The sequence below is a fragment of the Tachysurus fulvidraco genome, chromosome 10 (genome assembly GCF_022655615.1).
Source record: "Tachysurus fulvidraco isolate hzauxx_2018 chromosome 10, HZAU_PFXX_2.0, whole genome shotgun sequence".
NCBI classification, from domain to species: domain Eukaryota; kingdom Metazoa; phylum Chordata; class Actinopteri; order Siluriformes; family Bagridae; genus Tachysurus; species Tachysurus fulvidraco.
Window position 1 is genome coordinate 502,877 of NC_062527.1, and position 20,739 is coordinate 523,615.

Consider the following 20,739-nt stretch of genomic DNA (forward strand, 5'->3'; position numbering starts at 1 on the left):
ATCTAATATTTAATCTCAAACGTATATTCCGTAAAGCTGCTTTGAAAGCTAATGTCCGTTGTTAAAAGTGCTATACAAATAAAATTTTATTAAATTGAATTGAAAAGAAGAAAATTATTGATTGTTCGCTACAAGCTGATTGATCTGAAGCTGAATGTAAAAAATTTAGGTGGAAGCCTCATACAGTATGTAACTAAAGTAGAATTTGAAAATGAAATAGAAAACTTTGGTGCTACGGACGAAGTACACACACACACACACATATACACACACACAAACACACACAGAAACACATATACACAAACACACACATATAGAAAACACACACACACACAAACACATATATACACACATATATATACATATACACACACACACCTACACATGCACACACATATATATATATATATATATATATATACACACACACTCGTATACACATACATATACACATACACACAAACACACACTCACATACACAAACACACAGACACACACACACAGACACACACATATAGAAAACACACACACACACAAACACATATATACACACATATATATACATATACACACACACACCTACACATGCACACACATATATATATATATATATATATACACGCACACTCGTATACACATACATATACACATACACACAAACACACACTCACATACACAAACACACAGACACACACACACACAGACACACACACACTCACATACACAAACACACACACACACACACGTTATGACTACATGAAGTCATGATTGTATGATCAGGTAAATCAGACAGCGTAAAGCAGAGATGACAAAGCTTGTAATTTTGGCTTAATATTGGTTCATTTGATTCAAAATAAAAGTATAAACTCATTACAATCACAAAGCAAAGAATCTTTCTGGCACAGAGAGCCACACGCAACATGCTGCTGTTTACTCAGACTTTAATTAAAAAAAAACAAAAATAAAGGGGAAAAAAAAACAGAAATCCAAGCACCATCCAGAATAAGGCCACACAAGGCACGGCAGCACACAGTCATGTAGATATCGGATGACTTTACAGTGGCATAATAGAAAGTTGACCAACCAAAGAAGTTTAAAGGAGCCTGTCCCAGACCCGGGTTAGTGTATTTATTTCTAAAAAGACGTTCGTGTACAGTTTGGCAAAAAAAGGTTTGGATTTTATTACACCGTTCCTCTGTTAAAGATTCCTTAAAAAATAGATCATCTGATGTTTTAAATAATTCTTTAATAAAATATGTTAATAAAACATAACTAAAGTAAATCATCCTAAGCAAAGTGCAGTCAGTAAAAAGCCGCTCTCTCCGGTGTCGTTCACTTAATACGTCGGTTTCAGTGCGGCTGCTTATTTATGGCCCAACAACGAGCAGCGACGACTTATTTCAATACCATGAGTGAGTGTAAACGAGTGCCACTAAAAAAATGTGCATCATGAGAGGACATAATGTATAATCTTTTTTTTAGGGCTCAGGAAAAACCCTTGATCAGTCTAGACAAATATTTAGACAACAGATGTGAGTGTAAAAGCCATCTTCAGATCCGTGTGACTAAAAAAAAACTTGATCAGGAATTCCCAGCACCGTCAGATGACTGCAAAGCTACATGTTAGTGAAACTCAACAAACTCTTCTAGGCTTTTGGGAATCTGGTCTCTGTAGAGAATGCGATGCTGTCGGATGGCCCGAGCAGCCAGGCACTTTAGGCTCATTTTCATCTGCGTTTTCAGGAGGATCTCCGAGACTCCCGTGGTGCTCTTCTCCAACGGGGTCTTCTTCTGCTTGTTGGTCATGTCAGTGTGAGCGCCGGCCTCCACCAGACAGATGATGATGGCATGCAGTGTGAGGAAGTCGCTGATGGGCCGATTGTACTGCACTATGAGGTGGAGAGGGCTGTTTCCTTCAATATCGACGCAGTTCACCTGTGCGCCACAGTCCAGCAGGATCTTAGTGACTTGGGCGTTGGGGAAGCTGCACACATCGTTCGTGTGGAAATCGTCCACCGGCGTGCTGGAGCTGACGGCCAGATGGAGCAGCGACGAGCCTTCTCGGGTGCGTGGGTCGAGCCGGATGACGTCGTAAATCTGCTTGTTAATGCGTGCGCGGTCTTCGTCGTCGCACTGCGTCTTGGTGGAGATGCACACCAGGTAGAGAAAGGTAAAAAGGTTTGACTCATAGTTGTCAGTGCAGGCAGGGCGCTCCGCCTCGGAGGCCGTTTCCAAGCGTGATATGCTGCGCCGGATCTCCAAAACACTGCAGCACAACACCTGCTCGACGTCGACGGCTTGAACCGGCTCCTTGAGTTGCATCATCTGCGAAAAAACTTGTGCAAAGCGCAACAGGTCCTTGTGTGTGTTACGGTTACTTCGTTGACGCAGGTGTAAGGCATGTAGCCACAGCTTAATGCACTGCTCAAACTCCATGTTGTCGGCATAGACGGCACCGCGGTATATGATGGGATGCGAAACGTCTACGTTGTCCGATCCCAGGATGCGCTCGCGGACCATCAGACCTTCCATGTGCAGTACGTCGCGGTTCTGTTTGATAGCCTCCAGCTCCTGAAGCGTCCTACACTCCATGCGACCACCGTAAGCTTCCACGGGTGGCAGGATCTCTTTGGCGATGACCCTCTCAGGGTCGCGGTAACGCTCGAGCATGGCCAGATACAAGTAATGGTATGTATTTAGGATGTCATAATTCTCCCGGTCGTTAGCAAACGAAGCCCCGAGCAGCTCTAACGCTTCGATACGGCTGTGAGGGTCACAGTCGACGTGGGAGAGAAGCAGCTCGACAACATCCGCCTTGCAGCTTTCAGCCGCGACTTTGAGGGGTGTCATGCCATGGCCGTTCACCACCATAGCCGCCTGACACTTCACCAGCTCTTTCACAACTTCCAGATGTCCGGCCTCGGCTGCAAAGTGCAGAGCCGTAGCGCCGCAGTGTGCCTTCGTGTTCGGGTCAGCGTTTTGCTCTAGCAAGAAGCGCACTACGTCCGCGTGTCCCTTAAAAGCAGCTATCATCAGACAGGTATTGTTGTACTTATTGGCGATGCCGATGTCGGCGTTATGCTCTACCAGGTAGCGCACGATGTCCAGGCGACCGTCGAAGCACGCCGCCCTGAGCGGGGTGGAGTTGGTCAGGGTGGTGTGGTTCACGTTGGCATCATGAGACACGAGAAGACGCACGACCTCAAAGTGTCCTCCACCCGCAGCGCACCAAAGAGCCGTGGCGCCTTCGATCACATACCTGAAGGAAGGAAAGGAAAGAAAACTCATCGTAACCGGACAACATCATTAACTTCATCGAGCAATTCTCAGGGAGCGATTCGTTCTTACCCATCAAACCTGACTGTCCCTGTCTGCTCAGTATCCACTCCATAGTGGTCCAGGAGAAGACGGACTACTTTGTCGTGTCCGTTCCTGGCTGCTATGATGAGAGGAGTGGAGCGTTGTCCAGCTAACAGCGTTGTAAAGTCTAACAGGTAGCGCGTCTCAGAGGCAGAATGGTTTAGTAACAGAGCAGCCAGGGTCAGGACTCTGCCTTCACTCGCAGCTTTATAAACGTAACCTGCCAACGACTCCATTCGGGCCGCTGGGTCTTCTTCCGTCTGCGCGAATATCGCCCACAAGTCTGGTAAAGACTCCGAGCGGCTCCCATTAAAAAAGCAGTCCGAGCTCACAAGCCCATGGGAAAGATCCACATGCGCTCGGCTGGATCCATGACTCCTGTTAACTCCTAATGAAGCGACACAACAATAATAATAACACCTATTAACGCTAAACTAGCCGGTTGCTAAGCAGTCGCTAGGTTGCTAAGCTAACACAAGGCGTCCAAGCTAAAGCGATAAAGAGGCAACATAAACGAACGGTGGACTAGTTTAACTAGTCCTGGTTTATCAGGTAATCCGTTAAGTTATTGAGTAATAACTCAACCGTTCAGCGTTAATGAACAAAACTACCGACTACTTGTTGTTAGCCAGCTAAACTAGCACCCACGTTCACTTCCGGCTCGACTTCCGTTCAGGAAAATCTTATAAAATAAAAGTTCACATGAACACAAGTGAAAAGTCCTTTTGAATCAGAATCCGAATCCGAATCAGCTTTATTACCAGGTCTGTTTACACATGCGAGGATTAGTTTTAGTGACAAAATCTCCACAGTGTAACAGGATGTCATATGCAGTATTTTACAGGTGTGAAATGTGCAGTTTAAATAAACATATGAAATATACATATGTAAATAAGTATACAATATATACGATTTGTATGTACAGAGTGCAAGTATGAAATGTACAGAGGTATACATAGTGCAAATATTATGTGTTGTGTGTTCCATGGTGTTAAGTGTTCATCAGATGGATTGCTTGAGGGAAGAAACTGCTCCTATGTCTGGTCGTTCTGGAGCTCAGGGCTCTGTAGCGCCAACCAGATGGTAACAGTTCAAAGAGGGAGCGTGCTGGATTTGAGGGGTCCTGAGTGTGTGTGTGTGCTGGATGTGAGGGGTCCTGAGTGTGTGTGTGTGTGCTGGATGTGAGGGGTCCTGAGTGAGTGTGTGTGCTGGATGTGAGGGGTCCAGAGTGAGTGTGTGTGCTGGATGTGAGGGGTCCTGAGTGAGTGTGTGTGCTGGATGTGAGGGGTCCAGAGTGAGTGTGCTGGATGTGAGGGGTCCTGAGGGAGTGAGTGTGCTGGATGTGAGGGGTCCAGAGTGAGTGTGCTGGATGTGAGGGGTCCAGAGTGAGGGTGCTGGATGTGAGGGGTCCAGAGTGAGTGTGTGTGCTGGATGTGAGGGGTCCTGAGTGAGGGAGTGTGCTGGATGTGAGGGGTCCAGGGTGAGTGTGTGTGCTGGATGTGAGGGGTCCTGAGTGAGGGAGTGTGCTGGATGTGAGGGGTCCAGGGTGAGTGTGTGTGCTGGATGTGAGGGGTCCTGAGTGAGTGTGTGTGCTGGATGTGAGGGGTCCAGAGTGAGTGTGTGTGCTGGATGTGAGGGGTCCAGAGTGAGTGTGTGTGCTGGATGTGAGGGGTCCTGGGTGAGTGTGTGTGCTGGATGTGAGGGGTCCTGAGGGAGTGTGTGTGCTGGATGTGAGGGGTCCAGAGTGAGTGTGTGTGCTGGATGTTAGGGGTCCTGAGTGAGGGCGTGTGCTGGATGTGAGGGGTCCAGAGTGAGTGTGTGTGCTGGATGTGAGGGGTCCTGGGTGAGTGTGTGTGCTGGATGTGAGGGGTCCTGAGTGAGGGAGTGTGCTGGATGTGAGGGGTCCAGAGTGAGTGTGTGTGCTGGATGTGAGGGGTCCTGAGGGAGTGTGTGTGCTGGATGTGAGGGGTCCAGAGTGAGTGTGTGTGCTGGATGTGAGGGGTCCAGGGTGAGTGTGTGTGCTGGATGTGAGGGGTCCAGAGTGAGTGAGTGTGCTGGATGTGAGGGGTCCAGAGTGAGTGTGTGTGCTGGATGTGAGGGGTCCTGAGGGAGTGTGTGTGCTGGATGTGAGGGGTCCAGAGTGAGTGTGCTGGATGTGAGGGGTCCAGAGTGAGGGTGCTGGATGTGAGGGGTCCAGAGTGAGTGTGCTGGATGTGAGGGGTCCAGAGTGAGTGTGTGTGCTGGATGTGAGGAGTCGAGAGTGAGTGAGTGTGCTGGATGTGAGGGGTCCAGAGTGAGTGTGCTGGATGTGAGGGGTCCAGAGTGAGTGTGCTGGATGTGAGGGGTCCAGAGTGAGTGTGTGTGCTGGATGTGAGGGGTCCAGAGTGAGTGTGTGTGCTGGATGTGAGGGGTCCTGAGTGATTTTCTTTGCCCTTTTGCTCACTCTGGAGGAATACAGGTCTTGGAGAGTGGGGAGTTTTGTGCCAATGATTCGCTCAGCAGTCCGGACTACCCTCTGTAGTCTTCTGAGATCGAATTTGGTAGCTGAGCTGAACCAAACAGTTACTGAGGTGCAGAGGATGGATTCGATCATGGCAGTGTAAAACTGTTTCAGCAGATCTTGTGGCAGGTTGAACTTCTAGAGCTGACGAAGGAAGTACAACCTCTGCTGGGCCTTTTTCACAATGGAGTCAATGTGAATGTCCCACTTCAGGTCCTGGGAGATTGTGGTTCCCAGGAATCTGAATGACTCCACTGCTGTGACAATGCTGTCCATGATGGTTAGTGGGGGAAGAGCAGGGGGGTTCCACTATCAACTCCACTGTCTTGAGCGTGTTCAGCTCCAGGTTGTTAAGGCTGCACCAGACCGCCAGCCGCTCAACCTCCAGTCTGTAAGCAGACTCGTCACCGTCCCGGATGAGGCCGATCACTGTGGTGTCGTCTGCAAACTTCAGGAGCTTGACAGAGGGGTCATTAGAGGTGCAGTCATTCGTGTACAGGGAGAAGAGCAGTGGGGAGAGAACACAGCCCTGGGGGGCGCCAGTGCTGACGGTGCGGGTGCTATATTTGAGTTTACCCAGTCGCACTAGCTGCTGCCTGTCTGTCAGAAAGCTGGTGATCCACTGACAGACAGAGGAGGGCACGGAGAGCTGGGTTAATTTGGGCTGTAGGAGTGATGGGATGATGGTGTTAAAGGCAGAGCTGAAGTCCACAAACAGGAACCTCACATAAGTCCCTGGTCTGTCTAGATGCTGCAGAACATAATGCAGTCCCATATTGACTGCATCATTCACAGACCTGTTTGCTCTGTAGGCAAACTGCAGGGGGTCCAGTAAGGGTCCCGTGATGTCCTTCAGATAAGCCAGGACCAGTCTTTCAAATGATTTCATGACCACAGATGTTAGAGCCACAGGTCTGTAGTCATTAAGTCCGGTGATTTTGGGTTTCTTTGGGACGGGGATGATGGTGGAGCTTTTGAAGCATGACGGTACTTCACACAGCTCCAGTGACATGTTGAATATCCGTGTGAAGATGGGGGCCAGCTGATCAGCACAGGCTTTCAGACAGGCTGGTGAAACACTGTCTGGGCCTGGAGCCTTTCTTCTCTTGGTCTTCCTGAAGACCTGACACACATCATCTTCACTGAAGTGGATTGAAGGTGTGACTGATTCGGGGGTTACGGAAGGTGAGAATTGGGCTTTTTCAAACCTACAGTAGAACTCATTCAGTTCGTCTGCCAGTTGTTGATTCACCACAGTGCTGGGGGGGGGGGGGGGGGGTCATGTAGTTGCTGATGGCTTTCAGACCTTTCCACACTGAAGCTGAGTCATTGGAGGAAAATTGAATCCGTAATTTTTCGGAATAATTCCTCTTTGCCACTCCAATCTCCTTTTTGGAAGATAATAATAATAATAATAATAATAATAATAATAATAATAATAATTAGAAGAACAAGAAGACGAACTACTACTACTAATAATAATAATTTAATACTACTACTAGTACTACTACTAATATTAATAATAATTATAAGTATTATAATAATTATACTACTAATTAAATAATGACAATAATAATAATAATAATAATAATAATAATAATAATAATAATAAAAATTTATATGCACACATGAACACACTGTATAAATATTAATTTAATTTTTTTTCTATGTAATCTATTATAAAAGTGTATTATATCTGAGATATACTGCATGGCTGTGCCTCCTCCACTAGGTGGTGGGAAAAAAACACATTTATTTCTAGAGATTTTTTTTTAACAATTAACATCGTCTCAGAGCAGCTTTACAGAACATAAACATAGAACAAAATGTTATATATATAAAGAATAATATAAAGATTAATATAATACAAAAGTTCAAGATTAATATTAGTTATATATAAATGTGTATGTATTTATCCTCAATGAACAAGTCTGAGGTGACTCAGGTGACTGTGGGGAGGAAAAACTCCCTTAGATGGTAAAGGAAGGAACCTTGAGAGGAACCAGACTCAAAGGGGAACCTCATCCTCATCTGGGTGACACTGGGGGTGTGATTATATAACCTCATCCTCATCTGGGTGACACTGGGGGTGTGATTATATAACCTCATCCTCATCTGGGTGACACTGGGGGTGTGATTATATAAACTCATCCTCATCTGGGTGACACTGGGGGTGTGATTATATAACCTCATCCTCATCTGGGTGACACTGGGGGTGTGATTATATAAACTCATCCTCATCTGGGTGACACTGGGGGTGTGATTATATAACCTCATCCTCATCTGGGTGACACTGGGGGTGTGATTATATAACCTCATCCTCATCTGGGGATGAGGTCTCTAGGTGCCTCAGGAAATTGAGTGATTGAACGTTTCTATGCAATTATCATTGTAAACTGTAGATGAACCGATTAGAATTTGGGAATTTATCCAACCTAGATCAACCTAGAGCACTAACCTCAACCCTGCTGTACACAACATCTCAGACCTTGTACCTGAATGGACACTAAGAACACAGCCAAACACCAACATTTAGCAGAAAGCCTTCTTAGAAGAATGGAGATTATTAAAACAGCAAATATTTTACCAAATCTATAACAGGATGTTTGATGAGCAGATATGGGTCTGATGTCAGGTGTATACAAACCTCATACTGTATTTACATATCAGATATTCGCCCATTCTGATGATTGATGTGAACGATCTAAATCTAAAACATTTGACAACTAACTGCATGACTTTATGCATCATGTTCCTGCCAAATTGTTGGCTGCTTGGTCACGAAGAGCTGATGTATCGCACGTCAGGTAATAAAGCTGCATTTATACAACATGAATAAAGCTCTTTATTTATAATATTTGGAGACTCCATGATGATGATCATGAGCTTATGGGGTTTCTAAAGTGCTGGGAATTTTATAACATCAACATACCAGGTGAAAGGAAAAGATGATTCAGTTATCAGTTAAGTCCTGCATTAGATAAGCAAAAAAGCTACAGCACTGAAACAAGATGAGAGAACCTTTCTGGCTGGTGCATACATGTCTTTCTGTTGGTGTAAAATCTGTCAGTCAAATCTAAGTGAATTTGAAATATTAAATATTTCACCTACATCAGCTGAACAAGACTCAGAGATCTTCAGTGTAGATCTTCTAAACTCACAAAGCTCTCAGACAATCACATCGATGCTACTATAATATCCCTTCAGTCTAGTGGCCAAAGGAAAGCGAGTTAGTCATCAGGATGGAGTTCGGACATGAAGCTTAAAGAGTTGTCGAAGGACACGATTTTCCATAGAAATGTTTATCGATGTAGTAGATCTTTTCATTTATTCTACTAATTTATGTTAGCAGTAAACACCTACGCCATATCGAGCGCATACATAATTCGTCTTTTCACGTATAAACCCTATCGAGGTCGAGGTTTATTAATATTATCGTCATGTAAACGCCCATACTCCATAGCAGTTGGATCCCTGAGCGGAAATGTGACACAGCTCTTTCTGCAGAAACGTAAATGAGCAAATAATGTGGATGTGGAAATAGACATAATGTGGAATCTCAGCATTTTAAATGTATTTGAAGACAGTAATTCGGACATTCTAATCTTTTTGGATTCAAGTTTTATTCTACTTTTTTTTTAACCGTAATCACTAAACCGTTTATTTACTAGATGCCCTTATACAAAGCAACTTACATTTTTATACATTAGATGGTTAAGGGCCTTGCTCAGGTGGCCAGCTTATTGAACCTGGGATTCAAACTCACAACCTTCCCATCAGTAGTCAAACTTAACCACTCTACCATATCCATGTCAGGTTTGAGCCCCTTAGTAGACGAAGATGAACCAATGTTGCATCAGTCATCTGTATGTTCTGGTGTTTATCAGCAATAATTTGTAGACTTTGATAGGAAGGAATTACTCCGAGATTATGATGACCCATTAGTTCCTCAGGAGCTCTCGGCTGCACTGTTATAAACTGTTGTAGAAAGGACATTATTTACATTTACACTATTTCCTGTCCAGTGCCACCCAGATGAGGATGAGGTTCACTTCTGAGTCTGGTTCCTCTCAAGGTTTCTCCCTCACGTCCTCTCAGGGAGTTTTTCCTCATCACCTCTGTTTTGCTCACTATGGGTAGGGGTAGATATACGGTATTTTAAATTTTAAATAAATATTTTTAAATTAGTTTTAAACTTTAAATGTATGCATTCATTTATTTATTTTTATTCTAATTTTTTGTTTTCTTCTTATATATATTTATTTCGGTTTTTCTCTTCAGTTTCTATACTTCTGTACTTCTTCTTTGAGACTATGTGCATTCTTGAAAGTGCTATAGAAATAAACTGAATTAAACTGAATGGAAGATGAATGTTAAATGTTAAAATTTGATCATTTTAAAATTTGAAAAAAAAAGCACATTAATTTATTGATTGTATTTAAAAGCAGGTTTCTTGATACTATTTTGCATATCTAACGATTACGAGTCTGACACAAAAACATCAGCTGGAAACGTTCTCAAAGGCACAAGGACATCAAGTGTGCAGTGTTTTACCTTTTACAGGGTTATTTACTTACAACATACTAGAAATCCTGGTAGTAAAATCAAATTTCTAATATACCCATGGACAAACACACACACACACACACACACACACACACACACACACACACACACACGTACACAATAACACCTTTACTGATAAGTATGTGTCAGTTGGTCAAATCATTCACCAAGCGTGGGATCTTTTGGGGACTGAACACTTGTAAATGGTGTGTCTGTAGAATCACGACCTTGAATGTTTGTAAAATGACAGAAGAAATGTTTTAGTGCCTGAAATTTCATATCAGATTTATGATTTGCTGCCACAAAAAAAATTCAGCTGAAACGTTTAGTATCCTACACTTTGTTTAGTATTACGCATTGCTTCGGTGTAACTTTTAGTCCAGGGTCCATGATTCTACACTCATTACTACCATTCATTCCTTAATTCATCATCCTTCCTGCAGCCTCACAACAAGACCCATGTTTTTGCTAGTGTATGTCTTGTTTAAACAATGGAAAATGTTAATGAAATGGAATAACAATTTTGCGAAAGCCTTTAGTAACCACGATTTAATCGAGTTTATGGAAAAAACAAACATCGCCTCGATAAGATAAGACTTTATTACACACGTTACAGATCAGAAGCCTTGTCAGATTTGTGTACATTCATTTCCCTTGGGGCAAAACCATTAGATTAATAAGAACATGTGTATACTATTAGGACACATAAGATTTTCGTAGCAGAACTTTAAAGACTGAATACGTTTAACAAACAAAGAAAAATGAAGGAATTTTGGTCTATTTAAATCCTAAACACTGGGACATTGACATGCTAGGACATTTACACAACACTGAATATAATTGTTCGGCATATTTAGCTAGTAAACTTGTTTTGTTTCAGTTTCCGCCCAAAACAATTGTAATGTAAACGTTATTAACATTTCACTGTACACCAAAACAGATTTCACTGTACAAAAAAAGTTCTGTGTATTTTCTGATAACAGCCAAAACGTCAAGCTTTTGAATTTACATCTATGATATTAAAGCAGCAATAAGCAATTTATACATGTCGGTGTTAACACAAATGCGCACTTTGATTAAAAAGACTTAATTATTTAAATTAAAAATAATCTAATAATTACCTTGATGTGTTAATTATGAGAATGTGTGCTGATTGGCATTAAAGTGGATCAAATCCAAATTTAGGGGGACATTTAATACTTTAACTCTACATGACAGAGCACACAGGACACAATAGACAAACTATTTTAATTGCAATTATTTTGCCTCCTTATAGCGAGCCATGAGCTGTAGGAATGGTGTCGCAGTGAACATTAAACAAAGACAGTCTGTACTGCTCGCTTTCTAAGACATTGAGTGGAATCACAGCCTGGCTGTCCTCAGGCTCTCCTTTAACACTGGCTGAAAACGGGCGAATCTGGCAGCTCTTAGACATCGAAGGAGAGGAAATCCTCCAAAACAAGTCTTTAAGCATTTTCCTAAACTCCCTTCTGGTGAGGCAGTACAAGACCGGGTTTAAGCAACTGTTGGTGTGCGCCAGGCAAGTCGTCACTGGGAAAAGGTACGTCTGGACCATGTAGTATGTTTGATCAAAGTGCAAGACGTCCAGTTTCACCAGGACGCCCCAAAGAGTCAAGGCTTGGTTTGGCATCCAGCAGATGAAAAACGAAAGCACAACGACTGTGACTGATCTGGTGACCCTGGTTTTCCTCCTCGGAAGGTTGTTGTTCATGCGAAGGCTTAAAAAGCGCAGGAGCAAGACGTAGCACACGCACACGATCAGCATAGGGAAAACGAAGCCGAGTAAAACTTTCTGTAAGTGGTACAAGCCGAGCCAGTGGTTACCACCGGGGAAACTCATCAAGCACAGGTTTTCCCCGAACACATCTTTCTTCGTGGAGAAGATGATGGTGGGTGTTGTGGCGACCGTTGCGAGGAGCCAAAGCAGCGCGCTCACCCAGCGACCCGAGCAGACGCAATGCCGACTGCGGTCCTTCAGCGCCGACGCCACTGCCAAGTAGCGCGTAATGCTCATGGCCGTGAGAAAGAACACACTCGCGTACATGTTCATCACCGTGACAGTGAGTACAACCTTACACATAACGTGGCCGAACGGCCAGCTGAAATCACGCGCCGTGTCCACGGCCCAGAAGGGCATGACCAGTACAAACTGGAAGTCGGTAGCCGCCAAGTTCAGGATGAAAAGGTTGATCGTGGACGACCTCCTGCCTTGCCGCGACCTCATCAGGTAAAAAACCAACACGTTGCCAACCAGACCGACGGCGCACACAAACGAGTAGACGAGCGACACCGAAAAGCGCAAAGCTTGAGCGCCACTCGAAGTGCCGGCGCTCTCCAGCCTGGAAAAGTTGGAGAAACTCACGTTCCCAGACTCTTCCATAGCCTTCAACCGCGCCAGTCTGGAAGCTAGTGGCATATCACCGTATAGGCTGCAAATAAAAAACGTGAAAAATAATGTGTGAAGACGACGGTGCGGTTATCGTGGAAAACGTATCTGGACATGGCACACCTTGTTTCCTTTCGTGTCCTTCAACAGCTGCATATCTCAGTGTACAGGTTTCCCCTCGGTCAAGTTCGTCTCTGGGAAGTTACTGGGAAGTCGGGTTTCTCTCCTGTAAGCCTACTGCTTTATTGCGCGCGTCTCCATAGCGTTTGCACACGCGCTCCAAACGCAGCAGACGGTCACAGAGTTATTCACGAACGACACTTAACCAGCAGCAGCGCTTGTGCGTGTGTGTGTGTGCGTGCGTGCGCGTGTGCGTGCGTGCGTGCGTGTGTGTGTGTGTGTGTGTGTGTGTGTGTGTGTGTGTGTGTGTGTGTGTGTGTGTGTGTGTGTGTGTGTGTGTTTCCTTTTATTGCAGTTCTCATATCCCGTGTATGAGCAAAGCATTACCTTTCTTATACCCCAGAAGATGTACTTCGACCCTTAATGATTGAAGTGATTCAACAAAGAAAACACGCCCACTGTTTAATCATTGATTTCTTCTCCACTTGTTTGTATTTCAATTACAATTCTAAAAAAAAATCAAAAATGGGAAGAAAATATTCCTGTCAGTCATGTAACTGAGTGGGGTGAACAATGATATATTTTGCAAATCATATAACTTTATTTGATCCTGTAGATGTATATATCACTTTGGGCCTTATTTGTTCTGTTTTGAAGTGAGGTGAACAATGTTATAGAATATTATTGTAGAAAGTTAAATGATGAGCCTAAAATTATAGTAGATGAATTATGTTCATAACATTAATACGTGTTAAATGAGTCTGTTGACGTAAATTTAAACGGGTTTCCTGTTTCTGTAACTGACTGAACACATCTGAACTGTTCACAGATGATGTGCACCATTTAAGTTCATTATAATTTATACTGTATGGCCAAAATGTCTATACGTTTATTCGTTGTAATTTATAAAAACTGTAATCGGTAGGATTCTGAAATGCTACGTGTCTGAAGTCAGCCTATGAAGATGAAGTGGTTTAAAATGAGCAATATATAATTTTTTCTTCAGGTTTGTTACAGGATACATAACCACACGTTGCATAGAGTCTGTAGCTTTTCATTATTTGTTCATTTCACTTAGCAACAGGGAGGAAAAAACCTGGAGTCATTTCACTCCGTCTGGTCCCTTTACTGGGTATTGGGACACTATGGAGTTAACCATATATTAATAATCATATATTGTAGTATAATCATACATTCTGTATGTCAAAAGATCAAGAAAAAAATATTTATATGTTTATAATTTTATAAAGCCAGTGTCACATTCGCAGTCATGCCGTGGTACTAAATATCAGCACAGATGTGATTCATCTGCAGTGGAATCACAGTTATGCTGATATTCACCACAACAGCATTGGTTAATAATTTTTAAAGTACAACAAGTCTGCATATTAAGTTCTCTATCTTAATCTTTGCACAATCCAGTTTGGAGTTCAACTGCAGAGTGCTTCTGAATGGAGTCATGCATGTAGATCTTCACCTATCAGATACTAATCATACTGTACATCAAAAGTGATTCTGATTCAGTGCTGTATCTCGGGTATAGGGTCAGAACATGAAGCAGATTCGTACTATATGTCCTCTATAATCAGTGCAGGTCCCTGTATTTTATTTCATGTGAAAAAGAAACAATATGAGTCGAGGTGAAGTACCTCAAAAGTACCCAAAACTCTGAGCAAGGGTCCTCATTAGGGTGGTACCGATACCACTTTTTCTCTTTCCTCACAAAGGTCCCTTCTCATCCTGGGCATCACTTATTTACATTGCTGCCTTCTGGCAAACAATTCAGGTCCTTCTTGGATCTCATGAGCCACTAGATGTAAGAACAGCTTCTACCCCAGCACCTTACAGGAGATAAATGCCCCCTGACTCATGAACATTATTTATTACTTTCACCTTGACTGGATTTTTTTCTTTGTTTCTTTGTTTATTTTAATTTTGCACCAAATTACATGTGAATTGCACTTTAAATTCACTGCACTCAGTATAGTGACAATGAAAGAATCTTGAATCTATGACAGAGAGTAAATGTGAGCATGAGGGAATAAGTAACTGGGTACAAGGTCAATTTGACAGTCTCAAGGGTGGTGATGGGGCAACTCGGAGATCTCTGTAAAACTCAGTGAAGACACAATATGAAGTAGGAAGGTTTATCCTAAATGGCCAGCTAGGGAACATCAAGAACTTCTGGGGCAGTGGTGGGTGTGGGGCAGTGGTGGGTGTGGGGTAGTGGTGGGTGTGGGTAAGTGGTGGCTCAACTGGTTAAGACTCTGGGTTGTTAAGGTTGTTGAGGATAAGGGTTCAAGGCCCAACACAGCCAAGCTGCCACTGCCGGGCCCTTCAGCAAGGCCCTCAACCCTCCATGCTCCAGGGATGCTGTATCATAGCTGCCCCTGCACTCTGACCCCAACCTCCTCAGTTGGGGTATGTGAAGAAAAAAATTCCACTGTGCTGTAATGTATATGTGGTGATAATAAAGGCTTCTATGCCCCCGTTCTATAGAGGTGTGTGGTGTGCATGGTATCATTGCCATTCATTGACTAACGGCTCATCATGGAGACCATGAATGCTCAAGGGCTCTGTAACAGGAACGAAGACATCTGAGATATTACCAGCTTCCCCAGAACCTACTGTACACTTGACTCTGATCACCTGAAGTGTATTTAAAGAGATTAGTAATCCGCTTGCTCACCTGGCTGGTGGTGTTTCGGTGAGAATATTGACACTAATATCCTTAACTACAATGGACAAGCAGACGTCACTTACTTAGTTTTCCCTTCACTCATGATTTTGCACAAAAGATCTATTGCCTCACTCTTTAATTTCCAATCTATTTGAGTTAGTTGAACATTAGTGTTTTTGTTGGAGTTTCCTGGTCCTTAGCAGCCTATTAGTTTAAATGAGCAGCTAAATGAATTTATTTTAGGGACATTTAGGGACATTGCATCTTTTTTTCAAACAGGCTGAACAAACTATTCCCAGAATGCCTGAGAAACAAAGGAGTTGACGATTAGGAGCTGGAAAGGGCACCAATTGGCGAACCCTACGTGGTCGTCCAGGGACCATTAGCATTTTCCAGTAAGGTTTTTTTTAGGCAATGATTTCTGGGTAAGTTGTCTGTACTTATTAACATCGTTTGCCTTTAGAATTCTGGAGGGAGGAGCGTAGCCCCAAGAGTCATAGATTAATTTCTCTAAGGAGATGAAAATGTGCTGTAATTGTTGAGCAGGAGCTTCCAGCCACAGCCTTGAGAGGCAACGTCAGGCTCCTGCTCCCATAGTCATAAAGATTCGTAGTGTAAAGAGTTTCTCCTCGTGATGAAGAAAATTCTTAGAAATGTTTGTGTTTCCCCTTCAAATTAAAGAGAAGATCGTAGTAAAGATAAAAGTCCTTAATAAAGCATCTTAACCCTTAAAAGAGCTCATGAGGTGTAAAAGTGTTAGGAGAAGTGAGGAGGACTTTTAAGAGGATGAAGAGTTTCTTTATCAGAGGAGAAAATGACTGAAAGGTGAAGAAGGAGCAGAAATGTGTTGTATACAATATTTAATAACGATAGTGAGTTAATGAGACGATACAGATTAGATGGTGTAGGGATTATTGTTGTGACCTCATATTAGAGATCACATCTCAGACTTTATATATATTCTGTCATTATGTAAAAAACAAAACAAAAAAAACAGAAATACTTAAAAACGGAAACTCCTAAAAACAGACACTTTTTTTAACCTATGGAAAAACATGTCAGCTTAATTATATAAACCGAAAGAGAATAATCATGAGAGGCGTTAAATACTCCGCTGGTACACTTGTGCATCACAGCCTCCTTTTTTTTTTAGATCACTTTCAATTACAAAAACTCAGAATATTAATCGGAGCTGTGAAGCATCTCAGAGATCATATGTCTTGGTGTGGGATGTAGGATTATTAGGATATACATAATATGATTAAAAACATGCCTGTGAATCTGACCCAGAAGGCTGGACTAGGAAACTGGATTGTTATATTAGCAAAAAAATACAGAGTTCAACTTGAGGTAGCTCAATAATCAGCAGAACAAAAATAACCATAGGTTTAGCTCAAGGTTATACACACACTGACACGAACGGAAGAAAGGGGAAAATAGACACGGGCTTGATCGTGTTAAGGGTTCGGCGTTATAGTTTGCTCAGTTTCCTTACAAAAAGCAGAAGGAACTCTGTATACTGTAAGAGGAGGAGTGTATATAGAGAATATAGTCTGTTTTGTTCCATGGGAATTTTATATCTGAGCCTATTTTGACTTTTCAGGTGTTTGGAGTGTTGTGTGTGTGTGATAGAAGAGTGTCAGGAGTGTTGTGTGTGTGTGTGTGACAGAAGAGTGTCAGGAGTGTTGTGTGTGTGTGACAGAAGAGTGTCAGGAGTGTTGTGTGTGTGACAGAAGAGTGTCAGGAGTGTTGTGTGTGTGACAGAAGAGTGTCAGGAGTGTTGTGTGTGTGAGAGAGAGAAGAGTGTCAGGAGTGTTTTGTGTGTGTGTGTGTGTGTGTGTGTGTGTGTGTGTGTGTGTGTGTGTGTGTGTGTGTGTGTGAGAGAAGAGTGTCAGGAGTGTTGTGTGTGTGTGTGACAGAAGCGTGTCAGGAGTGTTGTGTGTGTGACAGAAGAGTGTCAGGAGTGTTGTGTGTGTGACAGAAGAGTGTCAGGAGTGTTGTGTGTGTGAGAGAGAGAAGAGTGTCAGGAGTGTTTTGTGTGTGTGTGTGTGTGTGTGTGTGTGTGTGTGTGAGAGAGAAGAGTGTCAGGAGTGTTGTGTGTGTGTGTGACAGAAGCGTGTCAGGAGTGTTGTGTGTGTGACAGAAGAGTGTCAGGAGTGTTGTGTGTGTGACAGAAGAGTGTCAGGAGTGTTGTGTGTGTGACAGAAGAGTGTCAGGAGTGTTGTGTGTGTGTGTGTGACAGAAGAGTGTCAGGAGTGTTGTGTGTGTGACAGAAGAGTGTCAGGAGTGTTGTGTGTGTGACAGAAGAGTGTCAGGAGTGTTGTGTGTGTGACAGAAGAGTGTCAGGAGTGTTGTGTGTGTGACAGAAGAGTGTCAGGAGTGTTGTGTGTGTGACAGAAGAGTGTCAGCAACAATGAAAGGTAAGGTGTAGAAGACGGTAGTGAGAGCAGTAGTAGTGCTGTATGGTTTAGAGACCGTAGCAGTGAGGAGAAGACACGAGGTAGAGATGGAGGTAGAGGATGAGAGATGAGGATGTTGACGTTCTCTTTAGGAGTGACGAGGATGGACAGGATCAGGAAGGAGCACATCGGAGGGACGGCTCAGGTCGGCTGTTTTGGGGACGAGGACAGAGAGACTAGATTGAGATGGTTTGGACATGTACAGAGGACGGAGATGTTATATTGGTAGAAGGATGTTGGAGATGGAGCTGCAGGTCAGAGGTCCAGAGGAAGGACAAAGAGGAGATACATGGATGTGTTAAATGAGGACATGAAGGTAACTGGTGTGAGAGTCGAGGATGATGAGGATAGAGTTAGGTGGGAACTGATGATTCGCCGTGGTGAGACCCCTAACGGGAAAAGACGATAGTAGAAGAAGAAGATTTTGACATTTTACTTACAATTTGTGCTCTAATTATATTACTCTTACTTTTTCAGGTTTCTATATAGTCTTCTTTGGAACAAAGTGAAAACCCTGATGTACAACTACCACACACACACACACACACACACACACACACACACACTTCCTAATCCCTCCTCTCTCAGACAGAAGGAGACAGTGCTTATTCCTTTGCCATCATTGCATCTCGTTTCCCACTGAAAACAGATTAATGCACTAATATGACAACAATCAGGATTATTAGCCCTCACCCAACCTCCTGTTTACATACACAGAGAACAAATGAATGCTATTTTAATTCAATTTGGTTATGCTCTCAGTCTAAGCATCAGTGGGTGATTGGAAACACAGGAGTGTTGGCAGTGAGTTTTATTTTGACTAATGCGCAATAACGAGTGCAAGTCCAGCAACCGTAATTCATTTTGCGATGCTCTTCCTATCCAACATGTGTCACTGTCCAAACGGCATAAACAGCTTAGTACATTAAACGGCTGTTGGATAACATTCTGTTTGTACAGTTGGCACTTTCAGAATAATTGGATGTGCTTTATATTGTTTCGATCACGGAAGGTTATCTCTAAATTCCTGAATTGTATTTGCGTCTTCTACCGCTAGAAAACGACAAAGCTTCTTTTTATATCATCTGCTGTCATGCAGCTTCATCGTACAGGGATCTATATTTGTCTAAGTGCTTCTGTTGAGATGACGTGACCATTTATACACCACCTAGAGCTCCAACAAACACAAGCACATAGCTGAGAAAAACATCTGTTTATCTATAGAGCACTCAGGAGTCTGCTTGTTGATGTCTGGATCATTTATTCACTCACTTACCTTCTTTCCTTTCCTTCTAATGGACTTGAATATAGTTGATCTCCTACAATCTAGAGATCTTTCCCACTGGATTTGCAGTAGCGCTTGTTTTTAGTTAAGCCGCTAATAGCTCGAGCTTTCACTGATGGAATATGAGATAATGTGACTATGAACATTTGCAGACATTTCTACAGGCTGAGAAATGGAACTAACTGTCAGTAAAAGTTTAATGTGATGTACAGGTCTGCTGAAATGTCTTGTCTCCTGGTGTGTGTGTGTGTGTGTGTGTGTGTGTGTGTGTGTGTGTGTGTGTGTGTGTGTGTGTGTGTGTGTGTGCGAGTGTATGTGTGTGTATGTGTGTATGTGAGTGTGTGTGTATGTGTAGGTGCGTGTGTGTGTGTATGTGTGTGTGTATGTGTGTGTGTGTGTGTGTGTGTGTGTGTATGTATGTGTGTGTGTGTGTGTTCGTGTGTGTCTGTGCGTGTGTGTGTATGTGTGTGTGTGTGCGTGTACGTGTATGTATGTATGTGTGTGTGTGTGTGTGTGTACGTGTGTGTGTGTGTGTGTGTGCGTGTGTGTATGTGAGTGTGTGTGTGTGTGTATGTGAGTGAGTGTGTGTGTATGAATGTTTGTGTATGTGAGTGAGTGTGTGTGTGTGTGTTTGAGTGTGTGTGTGATTGTCTGTGTGTGTGTATGTGTGTGTGTGAGTGTGTGTGTGTGTGTGTGTGTGTGTGTGTGTGTGTGTGTGTGTGTGTGTGTGTGTGTGTGTGTGAGTGTGTGTGAACGTGTGTGTTTGTGTGTGTACGTGTGTGTGTGTGTGTGTGTGTGTGTGTGTGTGTGTGTGAGTGTGTGTGTGTGTGTGAACGTTTGTGTGTGTACGTGTGTGTGTGTGAGTGAGTGTACGTGTTTGTGTGTATGTGTGTGTGAGTGTGTGTGTGTACATGTGTGTCTGTGCGTGTATGTGTGTGTGTGTGTGTATGTGTGTGTGTGTGTGTGTGTGTGTGCGTGTGTGTGTATGTGAGTGAGTGCGTGTCTCTCTCCCTCCCCTCCCCTCCCCACTATGACATGTAAATGTTGGGCTTTATCTGATGTAAGAGCCCAGAAGAACACATGAATGGTTCCCGTTACATCAGTGTTCCCTCCCCAAAGCTGTGTCTATATCAGGACATCAAATAACCAAGACAAAAAAAGACCAGTTTTAGCCCAGAACACCACCATCTATGACCTTTTATCACCGTGATCCTTGTGTTGGATTTGTACACACTTATTGAACAGGGTTTCTTTTTGTTACACAAAGCTTATCCTTTATTTGATGCTAGATTTAGTGCTTATGTTTGAGGCCCTAATATCTCTCATAATTCATGTCCTCTTATCCTTTTTTTCTAATTCTCT

At 43.2% G+C, this 20,739-nt stretch overlaps 2 protein-coding genes and 1 long non-coding RNA gene across 3 annotated transcripts; all 3 read right to left on the bottom strand.

Annotated features, from left to right (window-relative positions):
- Positions 1-924: 924 nt before the first annotated feature.
- Positions 925-4,028, bottom strand: fem1b (fem-1 homolog b). Its single transcript, XM_027140927.2, has 2 exons — positions 3,349-4,028; positions 925-3,259 (listed from the first exon to the last, which is right to left on the bottom strand). The coding sequence occupies exons 1-2, from the start codon at positions 3,594-3,596 to the stop codon at positions 1,624-1,626; spliced, it is 1,884 nt and encodes a 627-aa protein (XP_026996728.1). The 5' UTR covers positions 3,597-4,028; the 3' UTR covers positions 925-1,623.
- Positions 4,029-11,008: 6,980 nt separating this feature from the next.
- Positions 11,009-13,843, bottom strand: rxfp3.3b (relaxin family peptide receptor 3.3b). Its single transcript, XM_027140928.2, has 2 exons — positions 12,957-13,843; positions 11,009-12,876 (listed from the first exon to the last, which is right to left on the bottom strand). The coding sequence occupies exon 2, from the start codon at positions 12,861-12,863 to the stop codon at positions 11,697-11,699; it is 1,167 nt and encodes a 388-aa protein (XP_026996729.2). The 5' UTR covers positions 12,864-12,876; positions 12,957-13,843; the 3' UTR covers positions 11,009-11,696.
- Positions 11,009-20,191, bottom strand: LOC125145705. The gene is made up of 2 exons (XR_007144157.1): positions 20,153-20,191; positions 11,009-11,388 (listed from the first exon to the last, which is right to left on the bottom strand). It is a non-coding gene; the product is annotated as an uncharacterized LOC125145705 (long non-coding RNA).
- Positions 20,192-20,739: the final 548 nt, after the last annotated feature.